The sequence below is a fragment of the Carex rostrata genome, chromosome 2 (genome assembly GCF_964058835.1).
Source record: "Carex rostrata chromosome 2, lpCarRost1.2, whole genome shotgun sequence".
Lineage (NCBI taxonomy): Eukaryota > Viridiplantae > Streptophyta > Magnoliopsida > Poales > Cyperaceae > Carex > Carex rostrata.
Window position 1 is genome coordinate 3,340,508 of NC_135919.1, and position 22,192 is coordinate 3,362,699.

Sequence of the window (22,192 nt, forward strand, 5' to 3'; positions counted from 1 at the left end):
TCTCCAACTTTAGAATACAATAGTACGTATCTTCTGTTGTTATGCATGTTTATGCAAAAAGAAAGAAGAATTAAGTAACAATTATGTTATTTGATAAATGCCATATTTAATATTTGATCAGACTAATACATAATAAATATTAAATATTTAATTGAGGATGTTATATTAATATTTAATGAAAGAATCCGCATATATTAATGCGCATTAAAATCTGCATATGCAGCCGCATACTGCATATGCGATATGCAGTGACCTTCTGTATACATGAACAAAACTGCATTTTACAACACTGCTTCTAAATAAGGTTCTCGTTATCTGCTTTTGTAGATTCTGAGAAGCCGCACCTACTAGCTAGACTGGGGAAAAAGGTACAAAGATCATTTGTGGAATTGCGATATAGATAAACGGATTCGGATAGTATCCGAATACAGATCCGAATAATATTTGTATATATTCATATACGGATCTGGATCCAATGCCACAAATGGAGTGGATATCCGCATTATCCGCGAAGTAGAATGAGTTGGTATACCCGGATCCGTTTTGCCTTTCAAAAGAGACCTTTTTTTTTTTTTTTTTTTTTTTTTGGTTACAGAGACCTTTTATTTCGCCACAACGCAATCTCCATCCTCCTCCATTCTCTCCAACTATATAATATAAAGCACGTGGATGACTTTATGCTCCCTCAAACTGTTTTTTTCTTTTTGTGGGACTAAGTATTGTAGTCCGCACAGTCCGAAATACTTTTAATATATTCTATTCTTTTGATTTGAATGTTGATGGGCTCATTGAGTCATGACCCATAAATTTACACTTTCCGTTAGGCTTTTATTAATTATTTTTATTCTTGTGAAGAGTCTTGTAATGCAGAAAACATTTTTTGTTATAGTTGTTCAAAACAATATATTAATTATTAAATAAACAAATTTCCTTGACAATAGTGATAATAATGATTCTTTATCTATCTTGAATAAAAAAATAAATCACACACTCCGTTGAGGTGTCTCTATCTTTTAAGTTTATATGACTCAATTATTCGTTTCGTATCCGTATTATTCGAATCCATATTCGAAGATTATCTACTTCGTATCCGTATTCATTTAAGGCGGATTTTGTTTTAAATTTTAGTATCCGTTTACTATCCGTATCTGTATTCATATCCACTTATTAAAAGACGGATACAGATATGGTGTCAGCATTATCCGATCCGAATCCGCTCCATTTTCACCCCTATTTATATATGGTTTGGGAATTTTTATTGCTCTGCATTGAATTAGTGTATGTTACATATATTTTGCAACGCATCTAAACTTAAATAATTATTACTAATACTAATATAGGACAGCAAGTTGGCAATGGCACAATGACCCAAGGCAATGGAAACAATTTGACCGGCAAGTTGGCAATGGCACAATAACACAAGGCAATGGAAACAAATTGACTGGCCTTCCTGGAGTCAATGCTTGAGTCTTCATTCATGTCTTCTTCCTGGCAATTTACATTTGCCACTTTGCCAGGGCAAACCAAACTCCATAAGATCGACCCTCCTTCCTACCCCGGCTGACCGGCCATACAATATTCCTCAAAACATCCACAAACATCGATCAAGCTTCCATAATCCATATCCACCATGAAATTCCCTGACCTTATTACCCTTGCACTAGTACTTCTCTCCACCCTCTTAATTTTTCTCCTCCCACCTACTGCCAACGCGGGCAATATAATGCTGTATAAATTATGCGGTTCAACCGGCACTTACACAGCCAACAGCACATACGACTCGAACCTCCAAACACTCTTGACCAAACTTACAACCAGTGCCACTAATTCCTCCTCCAATTTTGGATTCGCAAAGAGCACTTTCGGTAGCATTCCCAATGAAATCTTCGGGCTAGTCCTCTGCCGTGGTGATGTCAACTCCTCTACCTGCTCTTCCTGCCTTTCACAAGCCACTCAGGAAATCCAAAACCTATGCCCATATTATGAAGCAGCAACTATTTATTATGATTTCTGCCTCCTACGTTTCTCAAACCAAGATTTCATCTCCACAAACGACAACTCAAATAATTATATTAAGTGGAACAATATGAATATAACAGGATCACAAACCATGTATGATAGTTATGTAAACTACCTTCTGAACACCACGGCAGACTATGCTGCTTTCAATAGTTCAAAAAGGTTTGGAACAGCAGAATTGAATCAGTCTAAGGCCTTTCCTGAGACATATGGATTGGTACAGTGTACACCTGACATGTCTAGTTCGGACTGTGCATCTTGCTTGAATAATCTAATTGTTGAGATGCCCAAGTGGTTTACTGGAAAGGTAGGAGGGAGAATTCTTGGTGTGAGGTGTAACATACGGTACGAGGTCTACTTGTTTTACAGTGGGGCGGCATTTCTGTCGCTCATGCCTCCGGCCGAGAATGCACCAGCTCCAGCTCCATCTCTAGCTCTAGCTCCAGCTACAGCACTTCAAGGTATGGAATTAAAGAACTATCTATTTTACTCATGCAAGTATTATTACTTACTGTTAGCCTTTGCTCTTGTTTTAGACAACTACGCCTATCTATTAGTGACTAGCAACAACTGACATAAGAGCAGTAATACGAATTCCAATTTCTACAGGCTAGAAGTTTTGAGTAATTTGTTCAAGTACTTAATTCGTTAGTTAACTCCCAGTTGGTGATATAAAATTTCGTGGATATACAATAGGAATAGCTAGGATCGATTGGTTCAAATTACTTTTTTAAATTTCATAGGCTAAAACTCATAATATCATATTTAATTGATGGGCTAAAACTTAATAATTGCGTATTTCCCCTCTAAAATTCATATTATCATATTTACTTTTGTTAAAAAACTTACAAATTTTAAATTAATGAAGTATCTATTTTACCCTTCATTAAAAAAATAAAAAATACGTAGCATATTTTAAAAAAAAGTCAGTCTTCTCATTAGTTGGTTTCCGAAGACAAATTGGTCATTTCTCTACTTATGACGCTTAAACACTGATATGTAGGTATATGCTTGTGTAAGCAGCAGAAGTTGATAAATAATTCATTTTTTCTTGGAAACCAACCAATTATAAGACTGATATTTTTCTAAAATATGCTACGTATTTTTTTTTTAGTTTTTTTATAAAGGATAAAATAGGTACTTCATAAATTTAAAATAAATTTTAATAAAAAAAGACATTAAATAGGTAAATTTGTGAGTTTTTGAAATTTAGAAGGGTAAATATGATATTACAAGCTTTAGAGTGAGAAATACGAAATTTTTTAGTTTTTGAGAAGTATAAATGAAATTGCAAAAAAAGTAGCCGAAACCAAGGCTATGAAAATCAGAATAAGTCACTTAACCGTGAAATCAAAATCAGATCAATTGATAAAAATCTGCTAAATTGAATAAAAAATTCGAATTTATTTGGTAGAGTTTGTTTTTGTACCAAAAAAAAAAGTAGAAAAAAATAGCAAAAATAAAATTAAGTTATCAAAATATTATGTTTAGATAAATTATTGCATTCAAATAATTCACTAATATAATATAATATAATACAAAAATTAGTATAATCAAGAACTTTAAATAATTAATGTCAAGTGGTGGGTATAATCAAAACTAACAGTAAAAAAGAATAATGGAGAATGGACGTTAGACATGCACATCCAAGTATCCAACAATAAACCGCTGCCTGCCCATTGTATGGTGCTGGTGGTTTAGTGGTATGGTCTAGTCACACATTCTGCAAGACATATCTAGTCAACAGTCTTAGAAGCCAAAAAAAAGTCAACAGTCTTCTTTTTTTTTCTTTTTTTTTTTGATGAAAATCTAGTCAACTTTCGCACGCCGCCATATCTAGTCAACAGTCGCACGCCGCCAGATAAACCAAAAACGTCATGTCATTGCCAAGTCGCCATTCTTTTATTTTACTATTTTATTTTAAAACTAATAATTCAATATGAACTAACAATAAAAATTGATAAAAAAAAACATAATTATAATTATAACGACTCAATCTAAACTATCATATTCATCTAATTCTACTTATCTTTATTCTTAATTAATCACTCTATTATTTTACTTTTTATATGAGACGCCGCACTCTAACAACCGAATCTATTACTACGTACACTCCGAACTTTGATAATACCATGATTACATGGGCTCCGGTCGGCTCGACTCTCTTCCTTCTCTCGAATATTAAAAGAAGTGTATTGTTCTGGACAATAGTAAAACATGACCTGGTGACTCTAATTAAAAACTTCTACGAGCAAGGCGGATCCGTTCATGCACTAAACAAGGTGGCAATAACTTTGATCCCAAAAAAAAAAATACACCCACACAGTTGGCTGACTACAGACCTATTAGCGTCATTAACACGGTGGTGAAAATCATCACTAAGATTCTAGCAACAAGACTTCAACAACATTTGTCGGACTTAGTCGCCAATAACCAGACTGCTTTTGTGAAAGGTCGTTCCATGATGGAATCATTTCTAGCTAGTCACGAGGGAACTTTGGCTTTTTGCACTAAGAGACAACTACCGTCTGTGTTGTATAAGGTAGATTTTGAAAAAACTTTTGACATGGTAAACTTGTGTTATCTAATCAACTTGCTAATAGAGAAAGGATTTCCCCCGAGATGAGTCTCCGCGGTCCTAAGCATATTAAGTTCCACATCCTCGATGGTCAAGGTAAATGGATCACAAACATCCTTTTTTAAACATAAGAGAGGACTGCGCCAGGGTGACCCACTTTCACCGATGTTATTCATACTAGTGGCAGACACGTTGAGCAGATTCTTTGCAAATGCGGAGACGCAAATGCACAAGCCAGTTTTTATTCCGACTAAGGCGATCCAGTTTGCGGATGATACCGTTATTATTGCGGAGGCTCACCCGACTACCCTAAAGGTAATTGCAAGAATTCTAAAGGTCTATGAGGAGCTCACAGGATTAAAAATTAACATGACAAAAACCACATTTGTCCCGATCGATGGCATGCGGCAAGGGTTATTTTTTCATTTTCTGTTTATTTTTTAAAATCGGACGGAAAATCAGTTGACTCGGACTAGACTAATTCATCCAATTTTAGACCGAAAGGTTGCATGCTACGTAACTTAGTTCAAAATTGAATCGACTCCAGCCAATTCAACTCGAAATCGAAATCGACTGATCTCATAATCATGGCCGCAATCATCCGCTTCATTAAAGAGATAATTCACGTACAATATCTTCGAATTCTATTATCTTAGTTAACTCAAATTTTGAGTTAAGATTTGACCGTTCAATTCAAAACCACATTAATATTAAAAGGAAATTAATATCGGCCGATACGTATCAGTATCGGCCTACCCCAATCCGATCCTGAGCCGATCCTCATGTAGCAAATCATAAAGAAAAAAAAAAAACCCGATCCTGAGCTGATTCTGAGCCGATACCGATCCGATACTCCGATCCCATATCGGTATCAGCCGGAACCGATCCCGATCCCGATACCGATAATTCCTGCTATGATTAAAAGTCGTGCGCATTATAGACAAAGCCAAATTGATCTAAATTTTAACACATTAATTGGATATCAAGTCATTACCAGGATATTTAGGGTGAATTAACTGAGTGTGTGTTTAACATTTGTCGGATGTAGATATCATTTGGCAATTTTACTATGTCCATCTATTTGATATATTAATTAAATTGTTGTCGTTGAAATTAAATTGTTCAAATCAAAAGGTGTTTTAGACGTATTTGTAAGTTCTGATGTGCTTTATGCAGGCAAGAAGAAAACTTCAACTGGTACAATTCTGGCAATCACTATACCATTGGTCCTTGCTTTTGTTGTATTCGCTGGTTTTAGTGTCTGCTTATTAAAGAGGAGGAAATCAGGGATTACAAAACCATTGCTGAGTACGTAAGAAAGATCATTTTTTTTTATCAAGTTTGTACTTAAAGTAAGATTGGCTCAAGCTGATTGATATTTGGTGTCAATGTACAGATGTGAGTAACCCCGAGGAGATCGAAAGCACTGTCGAGTCATTGCTTTTTGATTTCTCTCTATTAAGAGTAGCGACAATTGATTTTGCAGAGGAAAACAAACTTGGTGAAGGTGGATTTGGAGCTGTATATAAGGTAGGAATATACTAAAATTAACTTCATTACTAATTATCTGAACATTTATTGTATCTAATTACTTTTAATTCTTCCATTAGGGTGCACTGCCTGATGGCCAAGATATAGCAGTAAAGAGGCTCTCTCAAAGTTCTGACCAAGGACTGGACGAATTGAAAAATGAGCTAATTTTGGTCGCAAAGCTTCAACACAGAAATCTTGTCAGACTTCTTGGTGTTTGTTTGGAGGGCCAAGAGAAATTGCTTGTTTATGAATATGTACCTAACAAAAGCCTTGACCAAATCCTTTTTGGTAAGGTTTTCTTTCTCTATCACAAAAATTTATCTTCAAATTAACTGGTTGATTCCCAATTCTAGAGTAACACTATAACGGTAATTATTTCTAATCAAGTATTTTTTTTGGTGAATTTCACTATTTCTTTGGTACGGCATTACCTTAACAAAAATTGTTTCACATGGCTCTAGTCCTTAACAAACTAATTTTTTAGATACTCTGCTTTTATGTTAATTTCGCTTGCCAAATTATCCTAAATAAGGTCATCGTTATCTGCTTCTATAGATACTGAGATGCGGCACTTACTAAACTGGAGGAAAAGGTTCAATATCATTTATGGAATTGCAAGAGGGCTACTTTATCTACATGAAGATTCTCAGATAAGAATTATTCATCGAGATCTGAAGGCAAGCAATGTCTTGCTCGATGCAGAGATGAACCCAAAGATATCCGACTTTGGTACGGCTAGACTTTATGGAGGCGACCAAAGTCAAGCGATCACACGTCGAGTTGCTGGAACATGGTAAGTGTATGTCACATGATTATATTACAAGTACTGTACATGTATGTATTGGAGTAATATTGAGTTTGACCATAGATTTTTTTATGATCCATCCGAGATATCTAAAATAAAACCGACGTTAATAATAATATGCATACTTAATTTGTTGTAGTGGATATATGGCTCCAGAGTATGTAATGCATGGTCATTTCTCGGTCAAATCAGATGCTTTCAGTTATGGTGTTTTAGTTTTAGAGATTATAACTGGAAAGAAGAAAACTTTCGTTGAGAATGATGAGATTGAAGTTCTCCTGAGTTTTGTAAGTAGCAGCACCAATCCTTAATCTGTATCTATTATTTTTATAATCAGCAAATTAAGGAACTATATCCTAACAAATTTTAACTTATTCTCACACACACATATATATAGGTATGGGGAAACTGGATCAATGGTACCATTACAGATGTAGTAGATTCATCGTTAGGTGAACAATATGCAATGAGTGAATTGTTGAGATGCACACATATTGCGCTGTTGTGTGTCCAAGAGAACCCAACAAATAGACCTACTATGTCAAATGTGGTTGTGATGCTTAGCAGCGAAACAGTGTCTCTTGAGATTCCGTCTAGGCCGCCATTTTGCATTGCGAATGGCAGTATACGTGCTGGATCGAGGAACATTGGCAGGTCTTCAAGCAAGTCTGTTCCCATGTCAACAAATGAGGTTTCAATTACTGATATTGAAGCCAGGTAGCTAGATTGGAAATTAAGGTGAGAAATGCTCTTGTTGATTTGCGAACAGTTAAAGTCAACAAATGTCTACTCAATGAGTAGCAGAGATTTAGGAAATTAATTCTTACCATTAAGGTTTGTAAAAGAATGTCGTTTTCTATTGAGTAATTGTAAGAAGTTGACAGGAACTGAGCCGCAACTTTGATCGATATAATACTTGAAAAAATTTGCATTAAAATTGAGGAGTTTAAGTCGGTTCCATTTTAATTAATTGATAAGTGTATTCAATTACAAAATTAACGAGGTTCGCATTAAAATTTTAAATACGAATTTTTGTCAATTGATCAGTGTTCAATTTCTTGATTTATAATCCGTTTTGTTTATAAACTCGAATTGAAGTTTGTAAATTTTACGATTAACTCGCACGAATATTTCGAATATTTATCTTTTCAGTTTAGAATCCAATCTAATTATTTATTAATACTTATCAATTTAAAATAACTATTTTCCCGATAATTCAGCGAGACTTGTAACTAATTTTCAAAGCACGAATTTTTTTTTTAGTATTTAGATTTAATTTTATAGGTTCTAAAATTTTGTTTTAATCTTAAATTAGTATATTAGTGTATAATTAGGTTATTTTCTGAAATTTAGTTTCGTTTTATATAATCAGATATTATTCGAACAATCGTTTAATTAAATAAAATTTAATTTAAGTGTGATTTTTAAATTAGCAAATAAATCCTTGATTTAAAATTTCTGGATATAACAGTAATTATGAGATGATGATGATGATGATTATTATTATTATAATTATGATACTGCACATGACAATGATAATGATGATGGTAATGACGATCTGATGACGACTTAAAATTACTAATAGATTTAATTTTTTTAGCGAAAGCTTAGCTAACATTAATATTCTCTGAAAAAGTGAGGTTATGGTGCTTTGATTTTCATTCGAGACTTCTTAACACAAATCCAATACCACAATACTATAGATAGTACATTGTAAAGCACCATAGGCTGAACAATTATTCTCATGCTTTTTCAGTATAGAAAACAGGCTCATTCATCTATTAAAATCATAGAAAAAAGGCTTCAGAATAGTCGGCTCTCACTTTTAATGAAAAGGATGAACACATATATCCTCATTAAATTATTGCAATATTTTCACACAAAATACAATAGTATATTCCATTTTATATTTTTTTTATATTTATATATAAAAAAGAATTAAGTAACAAGTGGTGGGTTTTATGTGTTATTTGATAAATGTCATATTTAATATTTGATCAGATTAAAACATATTAAATATCAAATATTTAATTAAGGATGTCATATTTGATGATAGAATTCAGATATATAAGTCCATATTAAAATCCGCATATGCGACCGCATACCGCATACTATGGTGACCTTCTGCATATATGAATAAAATCACATTTTACAACACTGTGGACAATCGTGATAACCGAAAAATCAAAATTAATATTTGTCAAATAAGAACAAAAAAAAATAATAATGCATGTTTTATCATTTATTGACTACATATTATATTTGGTGTAATTTAAAAATTGTTTTTGCACTAATCATGTGCAATAAGGCTATATTATTAATATTTCAAATCTATTTTTTATAGATGATGAAATGTTTTTAAATTGACCAAAAGAAATTGGTAACTAATTAGCTAAACATTAAAACATATGTGCAATATTTGTATAATTATGATAAATTATGCATTCTTTATCACAACGTTCCGATTATTAACCAAGTTACTGTCGATCAGCATCATGTATTCAAGATACAATTTTTTAATAGAAGTATTACTTTATGAGGAGGGTTCAAATGCCTCCATGTTTTTGTGCCTCCATCTCTCTCTATCATTTTCAAAGTTCAAACAATCAATCCGAACCGCTCAACCTAACCTCCATACTAAAATATGTTTGGAGACCAAATTTTATATTTTTAGGAATTTTTTTACTATTTTTTTAGATAGGTACAAAAAAAATTCCTAAAAAATATAAAATTTGGTCTCCAAACATAGTTTAGTATGGAGGTTAGGTTGAGCGGTTCGGATCGACTGTTTGAACTTTGAAAATGATGGAGAGAGATGAAGGCATGATAAAAGCACAAAAACATGAAGACATTTGAACCCTCCTCTTACTTTATATAGCAAAATACAGACTCCAACAAGTCAATATCTGTGCACACTGATTTATCCGATTTTTTTATTTGTTACGTTTCAAAAAATTAGAATTCAAAAAGTAGCACGTATGGTGTCAATGATATTATTTTATCCATTTATCCGACTGTATCCGAAAAAATGAATAAAAAAAAAACATTTTTCGTTAATTTTTCAAGTAAGGTAAATGTAAAGATTTTTTTTCATTATCTTATCTGTTATTCTACAAGATAATTTTTAAAAATAAACATATATATAGATATATATATTTATATGAAAATAATATATGATATATAATAAAGTTTTATATTTTACTAAATTTTCATAATACAAATTAGTTGCATTTATTATTATTTATTATTTATTTTCTTATTTTAATAATATTTTATTGAATGCACAAATTGAGATGTCAATGGCATTTTTTTATCCGTTTATCCGATCCGTACTCTATTTGAAAAAAAACAGATAAGGGTAAAAAAAAATTTCTTTATCATAACAGCTACGGGTATAAAAATATATCCACCCAACCCGTATCGTACTCGCTGACACCATTTGCGAAAAATTCACATTTTACCGGATACGCAATGCGCTTGACTCATATATGAAACACTGACTAGTTCTAAAAAAAATTATTCCAAATCATCAACTCGAATCAATTTGGAAACAATGATAAACCTATTTAAGATAATTTGGAATAATTTTAAGTAATTTGTTTAGAAATAAATTATTCCAAATTATCAAATTGAATCATTGTTTCCTTTAAAACTCTCAAAAAATGAAATTATCAAATTGATTCAAGGAATTTGAAATAATTATCCGTATAAACCCGACCAGTCACAAATCTTTGTTCTTATACGCAACGACTTTTGGATAAATATACATTGATAGAGTGGTTTCTGCTTCATGCAGTGTACAAGTCGCATGAAAAACTGTTTGAACTTTATGGTTAACGCGCTGTATGAAGTAAAATCTTCTCTGTCAATATCTTACCCGCGACTTTTTACCCGCTTGGAAACCACTCTATCAATATATTTACCCGCTGTCAATATCTTACCCGCGACTTTTTACGCGCTGCATGAAGTAATTTGGAAACAATAATACTGCCCCCTGCCCTAGTCCGAATCTCAAAGTGGCTTGGAGTAAATCTCAAACCGTAAAGTGAAGTGAATCTTTTATAGTAATGGAGAGATATTTGTCCTCCTTCCACAGTCCGGAAATAAATCTGCTACTATTCTAAAGAAATCACAGGAACCTGTTATTTCAATCTCAACCGTTGATTTTTATCGAGATTTGGGTACAAAAACTTTTTGCCTTGAGATGCGGTCTTGAAAAATTTTTAACGGATGTGATAGGAATAACATGGTCCTGTGATCCTTTGGAATAACAACAGATTTATATCCAGTCCCCCTTTTTCTTTGATTTTCTCTACCTTCGCATCTCTCTCTCTCTCAGCAAAGCTTACTTTCTTACCTCTCAGATCATTGTTTTCTCCGATCTTGCTTCAGTGATTACTTGGTATGTGAAATTGATCTTACCTCTACTTTTCTCATCTCTTCTCTTCTCTTCTCTTCTGCTTTGCATCGGGTTTGCTTAAATTAATTCCTAACCCTAACCTTAACGGAGCTAAAAACTTGGTGTTTTCACTTTGTAAGGTCCTTGTAGAAATCAATTTGTAATTTGGTTCGTGTTGTGTTACAGTGTTAGTTTGTTAGTTGTGATTTCTCTGAAAGTAGTGTTTATATGTGGCAATTGCATGAAGTTTTTAGTAAAATTGGTTTATCAACATTTCTAATACATTTTGAATCAGATCCGTTCCTTGAGATGCTTTGAGAATACATTTTTAATATGGTGCACATTCAGATCTGATCTAAATTAAGTCAATGGAGTAGATCAATCAATTTTTCTCAAACAATTAAGATAAAGTCAACACAATTAATAATGATAATTTTCTACTAATTAATTTGAGACATTTATATAACAGAGAAGCTGACATCCAAGTTCAACAGTGTTAGTTTGTTAGTTGTGATTTTCTACTAATTAATAGCAAAATAAACTTCGCCAAAAATTGTTTTCATTTAATTTCACAATACAAGCAAAATTTCTTTTGCCACTGCCCTTCCGATTTCAGAAGGTTTCTAACAACGGTTCGAGGAATCAACCTTATAGAATTGCTTTTTGTTTTTTTGACAATTATAGAATAGCTGTTAGGAAGAGATGATGGTATATTTGTAAATTTAATTTTTAAAATAATTAAATAAAATGCTAAATGAATCAAAGGGGATGGAAGAAGATTTATCAAGTTTTTTATGGGAATATAGGAAATTATGATGTTTTTATGGGAATATTGACTATTTTAAAAGTTTATATGGGTACACCAGAAATTTTCCCTTTTGGTTATATTAATGTCTAATATAATGTTTTATTTTTGCAGTAATAATGTCAAAGGACAGTTTGGAGTTTGCATATGGGTAGCCATTTCTGAAATGTTCAGAGCAGTTGATGTTTCAAGGAAGATAGCGGTAAAACTTGGGCTTCCTATCAAATTAACAGTGCAACCAAATGAAACAAAAGTGATTCTTATAGAGATTCACAATTTTTTTACAGGAAAAAAATACCTCATAGTCCTAAACGATGTCTGGACAATCGATCTATGGACTCAAATTGGTGCAGCATTCTCTAATGAAAACAATGGGAGTACTTGTAACTACTAGGTTTGCCCATATTCCTAAGGGCATGGATCCTATAAGTGAACCACACAAACTCCAGTTCTTAACTGAGGAGTTAAGTCGAGAGCTTTTGTTAAAAGCAGTTTTTCCTAAATATGATCCAAATAAAAGTTCTTTTGATGATCTTTCTGATATCATAGATCAGTTTGTCTACAAGGGTGGTGGGTTGCCTCTCGCATTGGTGGTTTTAGGTGGTCTCTTATCAAAGAAGCCACGTAGCCATGCTACTTGGAGTAGTGTGTTTCGAACCATGAGTTGGCATGTTGAAGGATTTAAAGATTGTAGCAAGATCATAGGCACTAGCTATGAGGACCTGTCATTTGCTCTCAAGTCATGTTTCATGTATTTTGCTTATCCAAAGATTATACAATCAATGCCCCATCCTTACTTCAAATGTGGATTTCAGAGGGCTTCATACCACAAGAAGATAACAGAACATTGAAAGAAACTGCGGAGAGTTTCTTAGAGGATCTCGTATAAAGGTATTACATCTTCATTTAATGATTTACATATGTTGATGTAACGTGTTGGTTTTAATTGAGTATCTCAACATTACAGCTTATGTATACAACATTAAACTAAATTGTTTTAATGTATTTTGTTTTCCCAAAGATTATACAATCAATGCCCCATCCTTACTTCAAATGTGGATTTCAGAGGACTTCATACCACAAGAAGATAACAGAACATTGAAAGAAACTGCGGAGAGTTTCTTAGAGGATCTCGTACAAAGGTATTACATCTTCATTTAATGATTTACATATGTTGATGTAACGTGTTGGTTTTAATTGAGTATCTCAACATTACAGCTTATGTATACAACATTAAACTAAATTGTTTTAATACTAACTTTTCCTTTTTATGATATCTTTAATCATTGTACTTCAATTTTATAAATGTTTATATTATGTTACATAATCAGTACTTTCTTTTAAGTGCTTAGCTTGAAACTTTTGGGCCACAATATTAAAGCTATATTACATTTAAGACTACTCCAAAGTCGAAACAGATGAGCCTGGCAATTAATTTTTTATTTTTTTTCCATTTTATGTTAGGAGCATAGTTCAAGTAGATAGTAGATCAGATATTGATGGTTCCATCACAACTGTACGTATGCATGATCTACTACGAGATGTTGCTCTCCAAAAAGCTGAGGAAAACTTTCTCCTAGTGTATTCAAATTCAGATGATAAAATTAGCTTGAGCAAGGCACGCCGTGTGGCAATTCACAATCCAGATTGTGAGCAACTTATAATGAGTCCAAACCTCCACACTCTTTTGTTCTTTTATAACGGTAGAATGCCGAATTGTTCTAAGCAAAGACTGCTCAAAGTGGTAAGCAATGGAGACAGTTATATAGAGGAGAGCATAATAGAGTTGGGGATGTTTGTGGGATTGACTCAGTTAACATATCTGAGTCTTTATGGCAGGATAAGTGACAGCTGTGATCAAGAATTCTTTGAGAAAGTGATAGGCAGAATGAAATTTCTGCAGACCCTTCAAGTCTCAGGGCTACAACCAATTAATGGTGGCCCCTTTTAAGTTTCCTAAGAGTGCATGGAATATCAAGACACTGAAGCATGTCTATGACGACATAAATACTATACAACTACCGACATCAGCAAAATTAACAAATTTGTAAACTATTAGCATGGCGACGCCCACACAGACACAATCATGGGAGATAGAGATACCTCATATACCCAATTTACGTTCATTTGGATTAAATGCCGTATCAACTCCATGGAAGGCAGTATTCACTTTTCTATCCTCATTAGAACCCTAACTAATCTCCATTTAATGCATGATCATAGTATATTGGACATACTTGACATGAGATGTTTCTCATTTTATAAGCATTTACAGTCTCTCGAACTTTCTTACTATAGCTCCACTAAATTGACAGGGGAGTTCTATCTCCCCTGTCACCTCATTTATCTACATATTATGGGTTACAAGTTCCAATAGGATATAATGCCAGTATTGGAGAACCTATGCTGCCTTAAGGTTCTCATCCTCGAAAGAGCATTCAAAAGTCGAAAAACGATATGTTCCTCTGGAGGCTTTAGCCAATTAGAAGCTTTGAAGCTGCAATGGGAGATAGAGAAAGGTGCAATGCCCATTCTTAAACAACTCAAGATTGGTAATTGTGGTGAATTGGGTGTGCCTCAAGGGCTACAATACCTTACCAAACTACAAAAATTGGTATGGACAGAATTGGGTGATTCCAAGGCTAAATTGGTCCGTAATTTATGCCAACATGTCCATTCAATTTATTTTAATTATTTTGAGTAGATAGTTTTCCTATTTGTAAATTGATGTTATATAAACCATAAAAATTTCAGATAATTTGTATAAAGTATAAGAGAAAGATGTCAACTAGAAGCCAACTTGATTAATTGAAGGTATTGCATGGGCTGTTCTGCAATGTGTGCGGAACTGAACTGAGTTCTATTTTTATTCCTTTTTTTTGAGTCCTTTCTCGTTCTTTTATATTACAAAAAGAGAAAGGATGATTCTTGATGAACAATCGAAATAGAATCTTCTTGAAAAATAATGCGTTTCATTGAAACTATGCTGCATATTTGAATCACAAAAAGTCAAAAGTAAAAAAAAATAGTATACCAACGCAGTGAGAAAACTTTTGATTATCCTAATTTTTCATCACCGAAAGCTTTTGCCCATTGTCTTTTAAATTGGTTTTATTACTTTTTTTTAGTGCTTTAGTGGTGCTGTTATGAAAGAATTAGAGCTATTGCAAGCGCAATTTTATTTACATAACTTTTCAGGGACAATACAACCAGCAGCCTCTGCTGGGATTACTCAAAAAAAATAAAAATAAAAACTTTTCAGAGACAATATTTTGACACAAAAAAGGTCCAAGAATTTCTGGAGAATGGAGAGAAGATGAGGGAGAAATCTCTCAAAATTGGAGAAAACAAGGGCAATTGTTACCTCTAAAATCAAGTTATAAGATCATAAAATGTGCAAATAAACAAAAACCAGGACTCTTTATGCAAAAATTTCCTTTATTCCTGGTTCTGAAAACTTGTTCTTTTATCTTGAGATGCCTAATCTTGACTCTTTTGAATTTTGATCATATTTTCTTTATTAATAATACCATAACAGTGGTTTAAATCCACTAAAATGTGTTATGATGACAATCAGTCAATATATTACATGGCATCAGCATTAAAATCAAGCAAAAGTGTCACTGGTACAGGATTGGTGCTCAAAATATCCCAAAATGACCCTCTGTTGCAAATTAGTCAGTAGACTGGTAAGGGACCCAAATGAAAAATCCAAATATATAGTCATATAGAGGACTTAAAAAAAATCAAATGGAAACAAATTTCACATTTATTGGAATTTATTTCGATTTTATATCTATTTTTGAAGTTGGCATTTCAAAAATCCTGAAAATTGGAGAAATAAGGACTAAAATGCCCCTCTGATTGTCTGCCTTCTTTAAAAATAGAAATAAAATCCTAAAAATGATAAAAATTGACAAAGACATAGTTTACAAACTCCTTAACAAGTCCATGAAAAAAAACAGTAGGATTGTTTGACAAAATCAATCAAAATATCATGTCTTAAATGTTATGAAATAAACAAAATAAATGATGGAATCAACAAACAACTCAAAACCTATCCTCAAACCCAACCAACCCCAAATTGACCTTGAGCATATCCAAACTTATGTAGACATACCACTCCCAGACCCAAATTACAACATAAACAAGTTAAATTGCAAAGAAAAACAAATCACAGTCCCAACCCGACATGTCATAAATTAAAACTTGCTCAAAACCAAATTAAACCCAAAATTGAAGCCTCCTATCTCTCAGGAACCCTAGAAAGAAATCAACCTGGAAGGCTTCTCTCTAAGCCAAAACCCTTAAATCAATGGAAATGGTGGCCTAACAAGAATTAGTACAATAAGGCATTTTTTTTATAAAAGTAACAAGACAATTAAATAGATTGATTTAGTTACTCTTATTATCAGAAAAGAACTCCCTCATTTACTTCAGTACATACACACACACACACACACCCCTTACAATTTTTTATGATGCTTTAAACTTTGAGCATTTAATTCTGTGCTGGAGCATTTCCTGAATTGAATGAGAAGTTATCACTAGTTTCTGTGGTTGTTGTTGCTCGTAAGTGTAAGCATCCTGAATATCTAACTTGATCACTTCTACAAATAAGCCACAAACAAAAGCTATGACAAAAGCTAGAAATGCCAGAACCACGGCTTGAAAAATAATCATCTCCTCTAGATCAGCATCTGGTATAACATTATATACAATTGACAAGCAAAAGACACCACAGGAACACATGAAAGCCAGCGAGGCATGCAGAGCCATTCTCACCGGTACCCGTCTTATCCCAGCTGATTCATACGAGTAAATTTTCACGCATTGTATGAAAGGTATGGGAGACAGAATCGTAACACAGTAGGCCGCACGCAAAAACATACTGTCTTCACTGAATTGGTACAGACTTATTACACCCCATAGGATTAACACATATATAGCGGTGTTGGTCAGGATGTTGCCTATATCACGGTCTGAATCATGCTCGTGTTTTTCTTCATCATCCGTCAAATCACTTCTTAGAAAAAAGCAAGACCATTCCAATAGTGCAAAGACGACAATTGCAAGAATTGCCGCTCCATAGATTGTCATGCCGGCTCCCAAAATTCCATAGGAGAAGGTGTCGTTTGAAATCATAAAGTTGAGCGAACAATACAGCGTGAATGTTAACTGCTTCTGTGTTTTGACATCGTCTTCTTCAATGTCGCAGAACTTTTTCATGCACCATAAGAAAGGTGCAGGATACGTAACCATAACGCAGTAAGCCGTTCTCTTAATTGGATCTATGCCAAATCGATACAAAGTTACTGCACCCCATATAAGAAATGCACATGTAGCCATACAGCATAAGACTTGTACAATGCTTTTGAACCATGTTGATTTTTTTCGCTTTTCCTTCTTGTCATGGTTATATTCCAACACTGCAAGCAACTGTTCTTCGTTGATCTCAAGAAGTTTAGTTAGGAAACAAATGTCAAGAAATAGAAGGATGAACCAACGGATGCTATTGAAACCCATTTCTGACAAGCGTATATTGGTCTCGCGTGCCGATATAAACATCGCATGCGGTACGAAAACCATCAAATGAAAGAACCCAATTTTGCGAAACGGTTCTGTATCCATAATTTAGACTTCTTTATCTATTGATCCTGCTAAATTAAGTTTAAGACAGTTAATTAGAGAAGAGCAGAAATAATTAATTAATAAAGAGGCAGAGATATTGATCAGAAGCATCTTCTTCTTTTTCTCCTAAAAGGAGGACACATGAAGAGTTGAAGATAAAAAAAAATGGTTGACAACATTATCAAAGAAAAAGAAAAATTAAGGTACCTTATGATAAATGAAAAAAATAACGCACCTGAAATTCCAATTTAGAACGAATTAAACTAGTAGCTAGGAGAGAAGAGGTGGAAAGAACTATGCAAAACTGGTTGAAAGTTTATATTATATATAGGGATTCTGTCTCAAATTTTAGCACTCCCAAATAAAACGATACAGGCATATTTAGAAAGTTATAACATATATATTTTTCCATTAAAAATTAATTAGGGGCGTACTATTTTGAGCCTTCAAAAAATAACTTTTTATTTTGATTTCATCAAATTGTGTCCTTCCTTCATAAGCCAGAATTAATTATCGCAATAAAGGAAAAAAATTACTATGCAATTGTTAGGTTGACTATAGTCTCATATTTTATGGAAAAAAACATATTTCAAAATACTGATGAACCAAGCAAAAATTCAATTACATAATTAATGCATAAAAATATTAAATAACAAAAATGGGGGTTGATAAATTGCAAATTATTTTCTGAATGATCCTCTCGAGAGCAAACTCTTTATTGTAAATTATTGATAGTATAAATTTGAAGCACACCCGTTAATTTATGAATATTAAATTTAGAGAAGTATTCACACCACTAGGGTAATGGTGAAAAGCCAAGTTTGATTGCAACAATTGTTCAAAGAAAATTTAATATATTTATTTCTTTATATTTGGTTTTAATCGTATTCGATGTATGACCCATGCACTTAAATTTTGTTGCTTTAGAAATGTATAGCAGCATGGACCATTTATGTATAGAAATTTATTGGGATTAAAAAAGAAATCCTCTTTAGCCCTCAATATAGTATTTTGAACACTGAATATAGCATATATGCTCGATTAATAATACTGCTTATTTTATATTTTTTTTGCAGCATTAACAATACTGGTTATGCCTACTCTTTCGTAGCAAAAATATCTTTCCTATTCCCAAATGCATTTTAATTCAAAACTTTTTTCAACGGAGGTTGGAAATTTTTGGGATGCAATAGTAACATAACTTGTGAATAATTTATATATAATTTGTTTTTTTGACATTTTATCGAAGTGAACACCGAATAAAACGTAAAATAACGAATTATACATTTTATTTGTGAATAAAACGTGAATCATGAATTATTCGCGAAAAATATTTTGTTTATTTGTTTTTTTTTTAATTTCCTTATGATACCGAATCATTCTCGAATTATACCCGAATTATTTCTCAATTACGAAAATTTACATCCCACCGAATCGAATCCGAACTATTCATTTATTATGGATGCACCAATGATATTATTTAGAATTGCATATGACCTAAGTTGGAGCCGATCGTCAGCCCCGAAACAAAGACAAGCGCCTCGAGAAAAGTGATGCAGATTAGTCAGATTAGCCCCTAACTTTTTATGTTTTATGAGCTGCTGGACATGAAAACCTTTTTGGTTCAGATGGTTGTCAACCATATAAATTAAAAATTAACACTTTTGTCTTTTAAATATTATAATTTTTGCAAGCACTTGCTTTTAGTCCCTCTTACAAAATAAGATTATACTAACTTATTCAGTCTTCCAATCTCAATTTTCAGTTGCGTCTTGTTGAATTTATGCAATTTCTGAGGAGAGATTATTTTGAGAAAACAATTATTTCATTCAAATCAGTTCTTTACACTGTTTCCATTCCTATATATATTACAAACATCTAAGCTACTGTTTTGTTACCGTTTGTACCTTGTACCTATGTACAGTATACCTATTTATTGAATATATGCAAGGAGGCCCCTTTACTTCCTTGATTTAATCCCAGCCTTCTATTTCTAGATCTATGATGATTATTAATCTGAGATCCTAGATCCTATTTCTCAACACTCCCCCTCAAGCTTGGAATGTATATATCATACAATCCTAGCTTGCTTGAAATTTTTTCAAATGAACTCGGGTCCAAGCCTTTGGTGAGGATATCCGCTAGTTGATCTTCACTCTTAACGTATGGTGTTTCCATTTCCTTTGCTTGAACTTTTTCTCTAATGAAGTGACAATCCACTTCTATATGTTTGGTTCGCTCGTGGAATACCGGATTCGATGCGATATGTCTTGCGGAGTTATTATCACAATACATCTTCATTGGTTGATCACAAGCAATGCCTATTTCTTTGAGTAGATGTTTTATCCAAGTTAATTCGCATGCGGTTGACGCCATGGCACGATATTCCGCCTCCGCGCTAGATCGTGCCACAACGTTTTGTTTCTTGCTTTTCCATGTGACTAAATTTCCGCCTACAAATGTGCAAAAGCCGGTAGTGGATTTTCTATCAAAACTTCCAGCCCAATCTGCATCGGAATAGCCACATATGATATTAGAATTATTGTTTTTCATCCAAATTCCCTTGCCGGGATTTTTCTTTAAATACCTTAAAATTCTATTTATTGCCTCTAGGTGTGGAGTTCTTGGCGAGTGCATGAATCTACTAATTTGGCTTACGGAAAAAGAAATATCCGGACGGGTGACCGTTAGATAAATTAGCTTTCCAACTAGCCTTTGAAATTGGTTTATGTCTTTAATTGGTTCACCATCCTCATCATTTAATTTATGCCGGTTATCAATTGGGGTAGAGATTGGTTTGCATCCTAATTTACCGGTTTCCTTTAAGAGGTCTAAAGTATACTTTCTTTGGGAGATGAAGAGTCCCAATTTTGAATGTGCTACCTCTATTCCTAGAAAATATTTTAAATATCCAAGGTCTTTGATGTCAAATTTTTCTTTTAATTGGCTTTTAACTCTTTTAATTTCTTCTACGTTATTTCCGGTAACTATAATATCATCTACATATACTAGTACAAGGGTTATATTTTCTCCATCATTTTTAATAAATAATGAATGATCGGCACTACAAATTTTAAACTTGCAAGAAATTAAATAAGAGCTAAGTTTTCCATACCATGCCCGTGGAGATTGCTTCAATCCATAAATCGATTTATTTAACCTACAAACTAAATTAGAATTGTTTTCCAATTTATGGCCGGGTGGTAGGTTCATATATACCTCTTCTTCAAGTGTTCCTTGAAGAAAGGCGTTTTTTACATCCATTTGGTACAAATTCCAATTGTTATTCGTCGCAATAGAAAATAAAATTCTAACGGTATTCATTTTAGCTACCGGGGCAAAGGTTTCATTGTAATCTATTCCATATGTTTGAGTATACCCTTTGGCAACTAATCTAGCCTTGTACCGTTCTATGGTACCATCACTATTATATTTGGTTTTGTATACCCATTTGCAACCAACAGGTTTTTTGTTTTTTGGTAATTGTACAATTACCCATGTCCCATTTTTTTCAAGAGCTCTTAGCTCTTCCTTCATGGCACCACACCATACCGGATCAATTATGGCTTCTTGGTAGTTATTTGGTTCTAGTGTTCTCTCAATGGAGGTGAGAAATGCATTATAAGAAGAAGAAATATTTTTATATGATATGAATTCTTGTATAGGGTATTGCACCGTATAGGTCTCATAGTCTCTAAGTCTAGTGGACGGTATTGGTGTTCTTAAGGACCGTCTAACTTCTTGATTTTCTTCTATCTCATTATCATTGGTTTCAATATTTTCTATTGTTTCTTCAACAACACTTGTCTCAATCTCTTGGTTATTATCTTGTGTAACTAATTGGTCATTTACATGAGATAGTACCGTTGGTTCCAAATTTATTTGGTCACTTGCATGTGGTGTCTCACTCATTTCTATTGTTTTGAAATATGACTTATCTTCACAAAATATAACGTCTCTAGACGTAAATAATTTTTTGTTATAGGATCATAACACTTATATCCCTTTTTAAATGAGGAATATCCCAAAAAAATAGTTTTGGTTGACATATAGTCAAATTTATCTTTTCTTTTAATTTTTACAAAGCATACGCAACCAAATACTCTTAGATAATCAAAATTAATTTTTCGTTGGTAAAGGATTTCCATTGGACTTTTATTTTGTAAAATAACGCTTGGTAATCTATTTATTAAATGAGTGGCGCAAAGGATTGCATCCAACCAAAATTTTTTTGGAACATTATTTTGAAATAGTAATGCACGTGTCATTTCCAATAGATGTCTATTTTTTCTTTCCGACACTCCATTTTGCTCGGGAGTGTTTATGCAAGTAGTTTGATGTATGATTCCTTTTTCTTTTAAAAAAGTTGTGAAATTTTTGTTTACAAATTCCGTTCCATTATCCGATCTAAATATTTTAAGT

The 22,192-nt window shown here is 33.1% G+C and overlaps 1 protein-coding gene and 1 long non-coding RNA gene across 2 annotated transcripts; both read left to right on the forward strand.

Annotated features, from left to right (window-relative positions):
- The first annotated feature begins 1,606 nt into the window (after nucleotides 1–1,606).
- Nucleotides 1,607–7,849, forward strand: LOC144569264 (cysteine-rich receptor-like protein kinase 10). The gene is made up of 7 exons (XM_078319535.1): nucleotides 1,607–2,480; nucleotides 5,774–5,905; nucleotides 5,994–6,127; nucleotides 6,208–6,418; nucleotides 6,686–6,923; nucleotides 7,075–7,222; nucleotides 7,333–7,849. The coding sequence occupies exons 1-7, from the start codon at nucleotides 1,631–1,633 to the stop codon at nucleotides 7,654–7,656; spliced, it is 2,037 nt and encodes a 678-aa protein (XP_078175661.1). The 5' UTR covers nucleotides 1,607–1,630; the 3' UTR covers nucleotides 7,657–7,849.
- Nucleotides 7,850–11,279: 3,430 nt separating this feature from the next.
- On the forward strand, nucleotides 11,280–15,015 carry LOC144569275 (uncharacterized). The gene is made up of 6 exons (XR_013516033.1): nucleotides 11,280–11,337; nucleotides 12,254–12,341; nucleotides 12,427–13,030; nucleotides 13,161–13,281; nucleotides 13,604–14,076; nucleotides 14,637–15,015. It is a non-coding gene; the product is annotated as an uncharacterized LOC144569275 (long non-coding RNA).
- Nucleotides 15,016–22,192: the final 7,177 nt, after the last annotated feature.